At 34.8% G+C, this 12,453-nt stretch overlaps 1 protein-coding gene across 1 annotated transcript in view; it reads left to right on the top strand.

Annotated features, from left to right (window-relative positions):
- The window catches only part of LOC106136222 (uncharacterized), a 28,034-nt gene extending 15,974 nt beyond the window's left edge, over positions 1-12,060 (top strand). Inside the window, exons 19-40 of the mRNA XM_013336698.2 lie at positions 116-345; positions 800-1,013; positions 1,335-1,427; positions 1,781-2,010; positions 2,377-2,572; positions 2,674-2,769; positions 2,894-3,120; positions 3,401-3,617; positions 4,090-4,185; positions 4,514-4,743; positions 5,229-5,442; positions 5,662-5,757; positions 5,906-6,141; positions 6,312-6,525; positions 6,877-6,972; positions 7,239-7,462; positions 7,879-8,083; positions 8,520-8,609; positions 9,155-9,387; positions 10,267-10,489; positions 10,898-10,993; positions 11,816-12,060. Of these exons, the coding sequence (XP_013192152.2) occupies positions 116-345; positions 800-1,013; positions 1,335-1,427; positions 1,781-2,010; positions 2,377-2,572; positions 2,674-2,769; positions 2,894-3,120; positions 3,401-3,617; positions 4,090-4,185; positions 4,514-4,743; positions 5,229-5,442; positions 5,662-5,757; positions 5,906-6,141; positions 6,312-6,525; positions 6,877-6,972; positions 7,239-7,462; positions 7,879-8,083; positions 8,520-8,609; positions 9,155-9,387; positions 10,267-10,489; positions 10,898-10,993; positions 11,816-12,027 (3,968 nt within the window). The 3' untranslated portion in view covers positions 12,028-12,060. The remainder of the gene's footprint in view (positions 1-115; positions 346-799; positions 1,014-1,334; positions 1,428-1,780; positions 2,011-2,376; positions 2,573-2,673; positions 2,770-2,893; positions 3,121-3,400; positions 3,618-4,089; positions 4,186-4,513; positions 4,744-5,228; positions 5,443-5,661; positions 5,758-5,905; positions 6,142-6,311; positions 6,526-6,876; positions 6,973-7,238; positions 7,463-7,878; positions 8,084-8,519; positions 8,610-9,154; positions 9,388-10,266; positions 10,490-10,897; positions 10,994-11,815) is intronic.
- Positions 12,061-12,453: the final 393 nt, after the last annotated feature.

A 12,453-nucleotide genomic window follows, 5' to 3' on the forward strand; every position in this document is an offset into this window, starting at 1 on the left:
TTTGATCTTAATAAAATTAAATCAGTATCAATGTTTATAATTTTCATAATTGGTAAGTACTACGCTTTTCCTTAGTACCTAGTTATTTATACAACAAAATTTAAATATTTTCCAGTATGGAGTTGGAAATTGGGTAGAGTAAAAGAATTAACAGAGCCCGCTGAATTAGCTATAAACGAAACTATAAGAAACATTCAAGTCCTAGACGATAGATACTATTTAAAGGAAGATCAAAGTCCTGAGGGCTGTTTCTTCTACCCTGATGCAATCGAAGGTGTTCCTGTCATCTTCCCCGGACAATGTGACAATAATATTTCTGTCATTGCTAACTTCAATATAACTAGAGTGAGTGAAAATACATTAACATAAGTGCTTGAAAAAGTCGAGTAATCTATTATTTGTATAGAACAAGAGACGCTTTTTATTGCTTTCATGTTTGAAGCACAGTTACTAGACGTAAATGATAAATGAGTCGCTATACACATTTTGTAACCGCCGAGCTTGCATGAAGAGAGTTATGAATGTGGATAAAGCGAAGGAAGTATGCAGAGGTCGTGGCATGTGGAATGATGTAGTCTCTGCCTACCCCTCCGGGAAAGAGGCGGGATTTTATGTATGTATATATACACATTTTGTAGGTTCAAGAAATTTGACTAAACCTGCCTCACTAGTTTTTGATTTCTGTTTTTAACTTTAGCATAAAATCTTATACTAATATTTTGCTATAAATTTTTACCGTTTTGCCTTGCAAGCAAATGTTATTTTTTTAACTTTTGTTAATTATTTATACTTCTTTTAGTTCGAAGGACGATGGCATGAAATCGAATCATACCCGGTTGGAGAGCAAAGACATTGTTTGAGTCACACCGTTTCACCTGGAACCGTTAACACCTGGAATGTAGTGTCTAACAGTGTTTCTAATTTATCTTTAAGCACTAGTGGTGCAGATCTGTCAGTTTCATCGACTGCTGAGCCTGGTCGACTAACAATCACATTTACTACGGCATCTGGAGGTATATTTACTCGCATTTGCAATTTATGTGTTTATGTTAATAGTAAATTTGTAAACAAAACATAGTAACTAAGGTCTGTGGCCCCGTACGCAGGAAAATAGGCTCTAGGGATATGGCCCTGGGGCCTATTTTTCTAGTTTACATTTAATAAAATAGTAAATTCAAAATTTTCAGTTTAATGATGAAACATTAATGGCGATGCTGATTTCCTGAGCCAGATAATTTCTCTTCTGTTTTGAGAAATTCTAATTAAAATTGATTTTATTAACACGGTTTTAATTTATTTACTATGCAATGTTTAATATTTACATCTCTTTTCAGTTGTTACACAACCTTTATGGATTCTAGATACAGATTATGACAACTATGCTTTAGCTTACAGTTGTGTTGATAATGATGACGATACACGAAATGGTAAGCTTTTTTTTTCTTTTATTAATATGACAATTTTTTTTTATTCGTATTTGGTTGCCGACTATTATAGTCAGTAAACCAAAATCCGTAGAATGCTGGGCAGAATTATGATGCTAGGAAAAATACATTTCATAAATGTAAAAAATTTAAAATAATTATTAAAAAAAATTATATTATGGGACATTTATATATATATTATAGGACACAAACAAAATTTTAATTAATAAATAACATAAATAAATTAAGGACTTGATATGAACATATTACATTAAAATGATTAATGAATAATTGTTATGGTGATTATAGATAAAATAAATAAGACGCTTACAATAAAACGAAATGTATTTTCACAGTTTACAGTTGGAAACTAAGCAGAAGAAGAGAATTGTCTTCAGAATTTGGTGATACTATCAACAATATTATCGATACTGTAGACGTTCTTCGAGACGATTACTACTGGCCTGTGAACCAAACAGACGACTCCTGCTTCTTCTTACCGGATTTACAACCGGGAGAGCTAGCCATATTCCCTGGACAATGTGACCTTAATATACCTGTAGTTGCAAACTTTGATATGAATAGGGTAAGAAATATTATTATTTAGCGTATTTTAGTTTGCATACTTAGTATAATCAGCCGGCATGACAGCAACACGTTAATGTTCTTGTTTTGTTCGTCATCTACGGGTATGACATCAAAATTAAATGAATAGTTTATTTGTACTCATTCAGAAACCATACGGATGAATAATTAAATTTATAGTTTCTGATTATAAAGTATTTTATAAGTATGAAGGTTAATGAGGAAAACTGAAAACGCTTAGAGATAAAGCTAAGAATATCTCAATTTTCAAATGATTTATTTCATAATAAACCTTCTGGGCACGTTCCTGTGGGTAAACGATTTAAAGAGATTTCAAAATTTATAAATTATAATCACAAATTTTCAGTATTTGGGCCGTTGGCGTCTCATTTCTAGCTATCCTACCTATTTCCAAGAAGGCACCTGTAATGAAGTCTACTACGGTCTGGAGGAAGGTTTCATAACAGTATACAATTCCGAAGTTATCGATCAGACTCTGGCTTCTTTCAACGGGACCGCTCAAGTTATTGAGAATGGAAAATTGCAAGTCCATTTCCCTGCAGGTTTGAAAAGCTCATATTTTTTCAATTATTCATCTCCTCTTTCTTTTTCTTTTTTTTTTGACCATTTTCTTATGTGTATTTATGTTTTATATTTATTTCAGCTCCCGAACCTATCGAATTTTGGATTTTGGACACCGATTATGATACGTACTCGCTCGTTTACAGCTGTCTTAACATCAACGATGAGCAACGTCTAGGTTAGCAACTGTTATTGTACGAGTATCTTAAAAAGAACATTCTTAAATTTATCATCATATGTTTTTGTTAGTTACACTTTGTTAGAACCTTTTGTATTTCTAAACAATTTTTTTATTAATTTAGTTTGGAGTTGGAAAATGAGCCGCGGCCACTCTCTAAATGAGACTGTTCTGCAAACTATGGATGAGATTATAGACGGCATCAATGTACTAAACGATATTTACTACTATGATATCGCGCGCAGTGAGGACGACTGTTTTTACTTCCCTGAGCCCAATGACGAACCTGTAGTCTTCAGAGGACAGTGTAATGAGAGTATTTCTGTAGTTCAGGAGTTCAACGTTACCGCTGTAAGTATTTTGAGCGTTAAGAGTTTTTAAAATACTTCTCAATTGACTTTAGAAGATAAACCACAGACTTTTATATAAACAAATGAACGTTAGATTTATTTTATAAATATAAAAATTCAGATTTTTTGATTAGCAAGTACCTATATAATTTTGACCTACCTACTTAAAAAAGGAAGATCAGTCATTCTTACCAGGCAAACCCCTGATATAATATATGATGACATTATTACTTCTTTTTTTTATAGAATTCAATTTTTAATATCATTTCTCTTATTAATAGTACTCAGGGCATTGGTATGCAATCGAGAGCTACCCTCAAGAATTCCAATTCGGTACCTGCCAACGTGCCCTCTATACGGTCAATGATGATGGCAGTGTGGAGGTTTACAACACACAAGTCTACCAGCAGAGGTTGGACGCTATTAACGGAACTGCTGTCCTGGCCAGTAGTGATGGCTCCGCCAAGTTGAATGTCACCTTCTTGATCGCTGAAGGATGTAAGTTTATCTGCTGAATTATTTACATACATACATATAATCACGTCTATATCCCTTGTGGAGTAGACAGAGCCAACAGTCTTGTAAAGACTGATAGGCCACGTCGCCTTTTACGACATCCATGGGAAAGAGATGGAATGGTCCCATTATTTTTTGTATTGGTACCGGGAAACACACGGCACTGAATTATTTACCGTGTGGTTTTCTGTTTTTTATCATTTAATATTGTAAGGAACAAAAGTACTTTCGTCTTTTATTTAGTTTGAAGTAAAATGGATCAAAACTGTTCTACCCCTTTTTATTTTAAAGATTTTGTTCTATTATAATTTAATGGGATCAAAATTTAAATATTTTTATTGTCTATATGATTTAGTAATAGTTATGTTTTAGTTCGGCCTAAAGATTTAGTTTATTGTTAATCTAAAATATTTTAAACAATTTAATTTAAATGTTTAATTTGTTATGGTTGCAGTTGAAGTCACCAGCCCATATTGGGTTCTGGATACAGATTACGACAACTATGCTCTTGTATACTCGTGTGTCAACATTGATGAAGACTATTACAGAGGTTAGTAATTTTAACTTAAACATAACTTATAGTGTCATGAAATATAATTAAAGGCTGGTACAAATATTAATTATGAAACAACTAGGTAGTGCACAAAAAGTTCAAAACCACATTGGTAATGAACAGGCAGTAAAGACAAGTAAAGTATGTTAACATTATAATCTGTTTAATGATCCTTGAACATTGAAACCAAATGCAAATAAATTCGAAGATAGGGTTAGTATGGTAAGATATTGGAAAGAGAGTTTATAATCAATAACCTATTTTAAGCTGACAATTCAAGTTCCTTAGTTCATTAATTGTTAACTAAAATTAATTCACTTTTCAGTCAGCAGCTGGAAACTGAGTAGAGATTCAAGCATTAACAGTAACATCAATGCCACTATAAACTCAGTCATGAGTGATATTAGAGTGTTAGATCAGAGCTACTTCATCACGTGGGGTCACAGCGAAGAAGAGTGCTTCTTCTATCCACCACTGACAGATGGAAGAGTTGTGTTAGATGGTCAGTGTGAGGATGACATTGTTAATGTTGTGGAGAACTTTAATGCTACTGGGGTAAGACTTTTACTTTTTGCTTCGATTCGTTATTCGATATTATAGTTCGAGATTCGTTATATAGGATAGGAAAAAAATATACTAAACATATATTTTTTTCTTTCTAAAAAAATATACTAAACATATATTTTTTTCTATCCTACTGATATTGTAATGCGAAAGTTTTTACGGGTGTGTATTTTTACTTTTTCACGCAAAAACATTTGGGCCGATTTTACATGAAACATTGATGAAGTCGCGAGCAACAGCTAGTTAATTATTAATTAATTTAATGGTTTTGCGCAATTTAAATGGTCATAAAGTTGCCTCTATAAACTAATTTTTGATTCTGTTTGAACATTTTGAATCATCATCACCTTGTTCTTATTCTGATGTACGAGTATATAATATTACACGTGCAAATTTATTTTCATTATCGCTTCAATCATGTTTTATATATTTCTTAAATAACTTCAGATTTAATGAAGCAATTTCTCCACCCACAGTTTGCCGGTGCATGGTATGAAATTGAACGTTTCCCGTCAGAGCTACAAAGTGGTGAATGTACTGCCAACAATTTTGAGTTAACTTCAGCTAATACGTTCACTTTGTCTAAAACTTTTACTTACAATGAGAGGTTGGAAACATTGACTGGAACTGCTATAGTTGCTGAAGGTGGAAATGGAGTATTGTCTGTGAATCTGAACAGTGAAGACGGATGTGAGTTATTTTAATCTGTTTTGTGGACTCTCAAATATCTACTAACGTGAAGATCTTTAAGAATATTTATCTTAAGAATTTATAATATTTACCTAGTCTGTTAACTGTGCTCTACCATCAAACTTCGCCCAAAGCAACTTCAATGTAATACTTATGTACGCTTTTACAATAAAATTAAACTAAAATACAGTACAGTTAAATATTTTACTAATTTTGCAGCATCTATCAACTTGGATCTGTATGTTTTGGACACGGACTATGACACCTACGCACTGCTCTACAGTTGCAGAAACTATGATGACAATAGAAAGCAAGGTACTTAATCGTTAATAATAAATAATAATTTCTTTCTATTCTATCTATTCTTCTCAATCTTAATGTTTCATCTCTTTCTTTTTGTAATATATTAAATTTATCCTGTTATATTTTATCCAACTGGAGTTAAATATCTTCTTCATTACAGTTTTCAGCTGGAAACTCAGTAAATACCAAGAGGGTCTTACAGACGAAGCGAATGCCAACATCGACCAAATAGTCAATAACACGACTGACCTATTCGAGGATTATTATGACGTCATAGGTCAAAATAACGATGCTTGTTTCTATTATCCCGAGTTTGATGAACTACCGCCGATCATTGAATTACCAGGACCTTGTGATGAAAGTATAGTTGGTGTTCCTAATTTTGATATGGAAAATGTGAGTTTTTATCATTATAGGATTTTTCCATGTTGTTAACAAACGTGATTGTTTTATATTCTTTCGTCAATTTTATTTCATCTGACCATAAATTTTAGATTTTTTTTAAATTTAAAATATACGTCTTACTTTTTCTTAATGTCTGATCTAATTATTTTCTTGCTTTTTAGTATATAAGATTAAGATGGTTTGAGATATACCGTTACCCTCAATCCGATCAGAGCGGGTTATGTAGCCGAGTGGAGTATACCGTAAATGGTGATTCTATAGGAATCTTGAACACAGAAGTGGTCAACCTGACCTTGATCTCCGAAGAAGGCACGATGCAACTAGCTTCAAATGATGGCAGTGGCGTCATTAATGTCACCTATGTTGTGAATAACGGTAATTTAGAAATTTGATATTCATTTTACTGAGTAGTCGTGTAAAAAGAATTCAGATTTGTTATTTTGATATCAGGCGTCTGATACTTTCTGAAAAAATCGGGATGGCTTGCTCTAATGCAATCTAAAGTTTTTAAAATTTGCTTTAAAAAGAACGTGTCATTACTTTCTCATCATAAAGCAGTTTCCACTTAAGTTAAATTTACAAATTCTAAAACCGACCAACGATTCATGAATGCATCAAATGTTGGGAAAACATTTCAAGATCAGCCGAAAAGTGTATTGTGTCTCAATAAAATTTATGTTATAAGTAATTTATATGCTGTTTTAAATTATTCTTCCTTTTTTATAGAGATAAAAGTGGACACACTCTATGTACTCGCAACTGACTACGGCACCTACTCTTTAGTCTACAATTGTGAAAATTTGGACAACGGAAACAGAATAGGTAAATTTTCCATATTGTTTGTTTATTAACTTTTTATTATTTACACAAAAAAGCTTCCTAGCTTTACTACATTAAAAATATATGTACAATGACTGAGTTACCATGCTTCGTCAAATTTAAAACAGCCACGCTCAACTCCCCAGTCAACTACCAAACTTTATTGCCTACCCAAAAGTATGTAATGCTAAACATAATAGCATTGCCGTATTTAATAACTATGGAACCAAGTTAATGTAAACGAGTTAATTTTTAAATTTTACTTACAGTTAGAAGTTGGAAGTTAAGCCGAGGTAGGACTCTTCTACCTGCATCAGAAGAGGCGATAGATCGAGTTGTTGAAAACATTCAAGGTCTAAATAATGACTACTACATAGAGACTGACCAATCTGAAGACGCTTGCTTTTATGTACCCGAAGTAAAAGACGAAACTCCTCTATTCAGACACCGATGCGAAGATATAACTGGACAACAAGGATTCGATATACAAAGGGTACATATTTTAAAAAATACTGTCAATCTCAACCTTGTGTTCGACCTAAATTCCCAATCCCATTCCCAGTCTAGTTGCTGTTGCCTCTCCTGTCATTCCAACCAGTAGTCACGAAAACACTCAAAGGTCACAATTCAGGATGGCTTAATAATATAAATTAGATTATCGTACAAACATGAGGTGTTGAAACTGATTTTATTACAACTTAAAGATATCATGATAATAAAAATACCAACTTAAAGATAAAATGCGTGCCAATAATAAAACTCTGAATAAAACTTATTCTAAATTCCGTGATATTAAAGTGGAAAAACAAGTTCCGTGTCGAAAGAAGCACGTACAACGCATGCAAAGTTGGATGAAGGAGTGTCGATCACATAAATGACGTCATTTACAAACAAGCAACCATTTTTCAGTTCCTGGGCTGGTGGCATCAAATCGAGGGTTATCCGCAAGATGAGCCCGCTGGCGACTGCGTCAGCTCCGACTACCATATCTTCGGCAACAACCAAATCAGGGTCGTTGACACCGGCATTTTCAACGTTACTGCTCAGCAAGACTCTGGTATTGTACAGGCTGATAGCAATGGAAGATTAATACGATACATTAACGGAATACAGGGTAAGCCTTTGTATTCGTTTTATCTCGAAGATTTAGTCTATCTCTTTGCCTTTTGTCAATCAGCTCATTACTCTTAGGATTTTTCGCTCTAGTAACATAGATTAGAGTCATGAAAGCCAGCATATACCACGACACTAGTAGTAGAAGCTAGGTCTAGTCTATTCTAATGTCATATTTTATTATTCAGCCTAATGGTCTTGACAGTTCAGACTAATATGTCTCTTGCAATATCTCTGGGGCACTGAAACTAGCCTTTTCGACTTCACCTATGGTCAGAAATCCTCTGGACTTGTACCTTACCTGTCTTTTATCACAAAGGTTTAGTCTATATCTTTGCCTTTTCTTTAAGGCTATCCCGACGATTCTCCCTCTAGTAATAAACACTAGTCACATCAGTCAGTGTAATTCAGTCTAAATCAGTTTTTTTTGTTTTCAGATATATGGGTATTGGCCACGGATTACGAGACTTATGCTATATTGTACTCCTGCAGTACTGGATACGGAAATAACATGGAATACAGTCGTGGTTTGTATTTTGATATCATTTATTTATTCCTTTCCTTCATTATTGTCTACGTGAAGAGATCAGAGAATACCAAAGGACAAAACTCGTGCATTGAAAAAAACATTGGAGGAGCCTTACCTATAAGTATATCTATTTGTAACCATATTTTTATAGTTTTACGGCAAAGAAGGTACCTACCGTGGAGTTCCCGGCACATAAGATTAAGTAGTCCACTCCATCACTTTTCAATGGATATTGTAAAACGCGACTAAGGTCAAGTGTCCAAGCTAGTCTAGTAGCCTCTCTTCCTGCGCAGATAGTAAAAGTCAAATAAGAGAAAACCTTATAAATTTGAGAATCTTCTTCTTTAAGATGATAGACTAGCAATCTGTCATTATCTTGATCAATTCCATCATCAATATCTAGCTGAACGTTCTCTTTGAGACTGGTGGCTCTGTCTATCTCGTAAGCGATAATTTTTTCTTGTCGGTATGCTTCCAATGAAGAAAATACTATACTTACTTTACTCTAAACGAATTCAAACTCACTTTCTCTTTTGTTCACAGTATGGAGCGCTAAATACAGCAAGTCTCGCATCACGGAGTTCCCCGAAGCAGCTCAAGCGGTTATGGATAACGTGATTGCGGCGAACAAATTCCTCTATCCACAGTTTTACCTACCGGTCGACCAGTCTGACTCGGCCTGTTTCCACTACCCAGAGAAGACGAGAGGACAGGTCATCTTGCCTGGCCAGTGTGATGAGAATATTCCCGTTGAACAGAACTTCAAACCAGTTGAGGTATTTCTCTTTTTTGTCTTATAAGTCCACGCAATGACATGCAAAATATCACGCCTCATTTTCAGAAGGGTATGCAAAAAGCTAGGGTTCTACCAAGTTAATCTGACCCTTTCATCAGATATTCTTGTATGAACTTTTTGCTGGACATTCTCACTGGAACGGGAATTTAAGTTTACACGGCCAATCGTTCTATTGAAGAATTATTAGGTAGCTACTTAAAACTGGATTACAAATTAGCTAAAAAGGATTCTGAAACATGTCAATGAAAATTTAATATAATCTGTCGTACAATAAGACTCGTTGAAATATACAACAACTTGTATTAGTGCACACACCCGCTCTAGTCTGGCATACGCCGTAAAGTGGCAGAACGACCAGTGCTGCCGCTCCACTTGCTTACGTCACACCACAACGACTGTCATTTATTAATGTAATACATTACAGTTACGACATAATTTTGAAGAGTAAGAGTAAGAGTTGTTGTCCAAGCTTATCTATACATATAATACAACAGTAAAAATATTTTGTCTGTACATTTAGTATTTTTGACTGAAATGGATGGGAGGGATAAAATTTAAAAAAAAAAAATTTTGTTTTGATTTTCTGTCTGTCTGTCTGTGTGTATGATCACGGTGTACTCCGAAAGTACTGAACCGATTTACTTTAAACTTTCACCAATTGCTTTGTTTTAACTCAGAAAAACATTCAAAATTTATTTCATCAAAATGGGTTCACTAAAAAAAACGTTATCGTCATTTGAATGAACTCAAGGCATGAGTTTGCCTGCAAATAAGTTAACGCGGAAAAATTCGAAATTTACGCGGACGAAGTCGCGGGCAACAGCTAGTGCTACATAAGATACTATATTTTATGTTCCAGTACACTGGCACTTGGTACGAAATTGAACGCTACGTTGAACAAGACGAGAGGAGTCAATGCGCCGGCACCAGATATACCCTGGACGGGGACTCCGAGGAGTTTACTGTGCTTAATTGGGATGTTATTACTTATACGCTGCAAACTATTGAGGGCACAGCTGTTGTCAGCTCGGATGACGGCAGTGGGAAACTTGTAGTGTCCATGCCTATTAACGGAACGGAAGGTAAAGTCATATATCCGTCTAGTACTAATATATCTATGTGAAAGACTTATCTGGCTGTAGCGTCAAAAACAGTAGATCGATTTTGATAATTCTTTAATTTTAGTATATTCAAACACCAAACGAAGAATAGAAGGTTTTTTTTCCAAAATAGTTCCCGTTCGCAACGCGATACATCATCTAAAGCCCTCTCCAAATGCCTTTTTAACCTCTTCCAATTTCATATGGCCAATTACGTTATATTAAAATACTAACAATATGACTTCAAGTAAGAGTTGGAGTTCCTAGTTCTTTCTTACCTTCTCCTAGAAACGCACATTTTTCACTTTGAAGGCCGTTATTTTTAGCAGTGAAATTTCATTCAGCTCAGATGTTGATAGAGATGTTAACTAGAAAATTGTCTTCTTACAGTGATGACCAACACATCCTTATACGTGCTAGCCACAGACTACGTGTCGTACTCGCTCGTGTACAGTTGCGAGAACGTAGACGACTACTACAGAGCTGGTTAGTACCGAATTACACTCTTATTAACTTATTTACCAAATCATGTAGGTACACAAAAAACATCAGGAATGGAACCTACATATAAATAACCGTAAAAACTAGTAGCAATTAGCTACTTTACTAGTACATACCTACATACATTAAATCAATTTTTTATCCCTTGCGGGGTAGACAGAGCCAGCAGTCTAGAAAAGACTGAAAGGCAATATTCAATTACATGGCTTAATGATGGAATTGAAATTCAAACAGTTGCTAGCCCATCGCCTACAAATATCCTAAGATTATCAGCATTTCCTTAGTCGCTTTGACGACATCCTTGGGAAGATATGGATTCTATTATATAGGGCCGGGAGCCACATGGCACATTAGAATACACATGTACATACATAAAATCACAAAACTGCACTGTAGAAACATCAGATCTACAGAGACTACATTTCCACTTGCCACGATCTCTGCATACTTCCTTCGCTTCATCCACATTCATTAGAATATTTATCACTTTATCGTTCATACGAAAATTATCTATATCATCACAAAATTTTTTTAGTGCCGTGTGGTTCCCGGCACCAATACAAAAAATAATAGGACCACTCCATCTCTTTCCCATGGATGTCGTAAAAGGCGACTAAGGGATAGGCTTACAAACTTGGGATTGTTTCTAGGCGATGGGCTAGCAACCTGTCGCTAGTTGAATCTCAATTCTATCGTTAAGCCAAATAGCTGAACGTGGTCATTCTGGCTTTTCAAGACTGTTGGCTCTGTCTACCCCGCAAGGGATATAGACGTGACTATATGTATGTATGTAATTTTTTTTTGTAGTAACCGCTTGGAAGTTGAGTCGCACCAGGTCACTGCCGGCCGCCAGCGCAGCAGCCATAGACTCCTACATGGCTTCCAGGGAAGAACTCCACCAACCCTACTTCATCCAAGTGGTGCAAAACGACACTTGCCAAGAGCCGAACTCGTCCGTATTTATTAGAAGCAGTATTATTGTCATGCTCGCATGTCTGGTTGTTAAGATGTTCGTGTAAAGATTAAAAATTAATAATATTTTATTTTAGTTACTTGATTATGTTTTTATTCTCTCCGATTCTCCCTCTCAGACAATTTTCCGTCACTACATTACAGAAACTACATCTTACATTACGGAAATTATATCTTAGCCGATTAATCCTATTTCCCTTGACAAAGACACATTTTGAAAGAAGTCTTTTTTAATTTCTTCAAATTACCATTGTCTACCTGTGGCCGTAAAATAGAATAACACTAAAATTATATACTTTATTGCTTTGTACATGTTCAAGTTGTCAATAAAAATTAAAGATCTGTAATTTGCTGAGTTGGAAGGCTTTATCAAAAGTTAGAAAAAAAGTCTTTAATCCATACTTATAATTGTATCTCTTCACGTCAAAACCGCTGAACCGATCTCCATAAAATTTTACATACATATAGTGTGC

This window comes from Amyelois transitella, chromosome 18 (genome assembly GCF_032362555.1).
Source record: "Amyelois transitella isolate CPQ chromosome 18, ilAmyTran1.1, whole genome shotgun sequence".
Taxonomy (NCBI): domain Eukaryota; kingdom Metazoa; phylum Arthropoda; class Insecta; order Lepidoptera; family Pyralidae; genus Amyelois; species Amyelois transitella.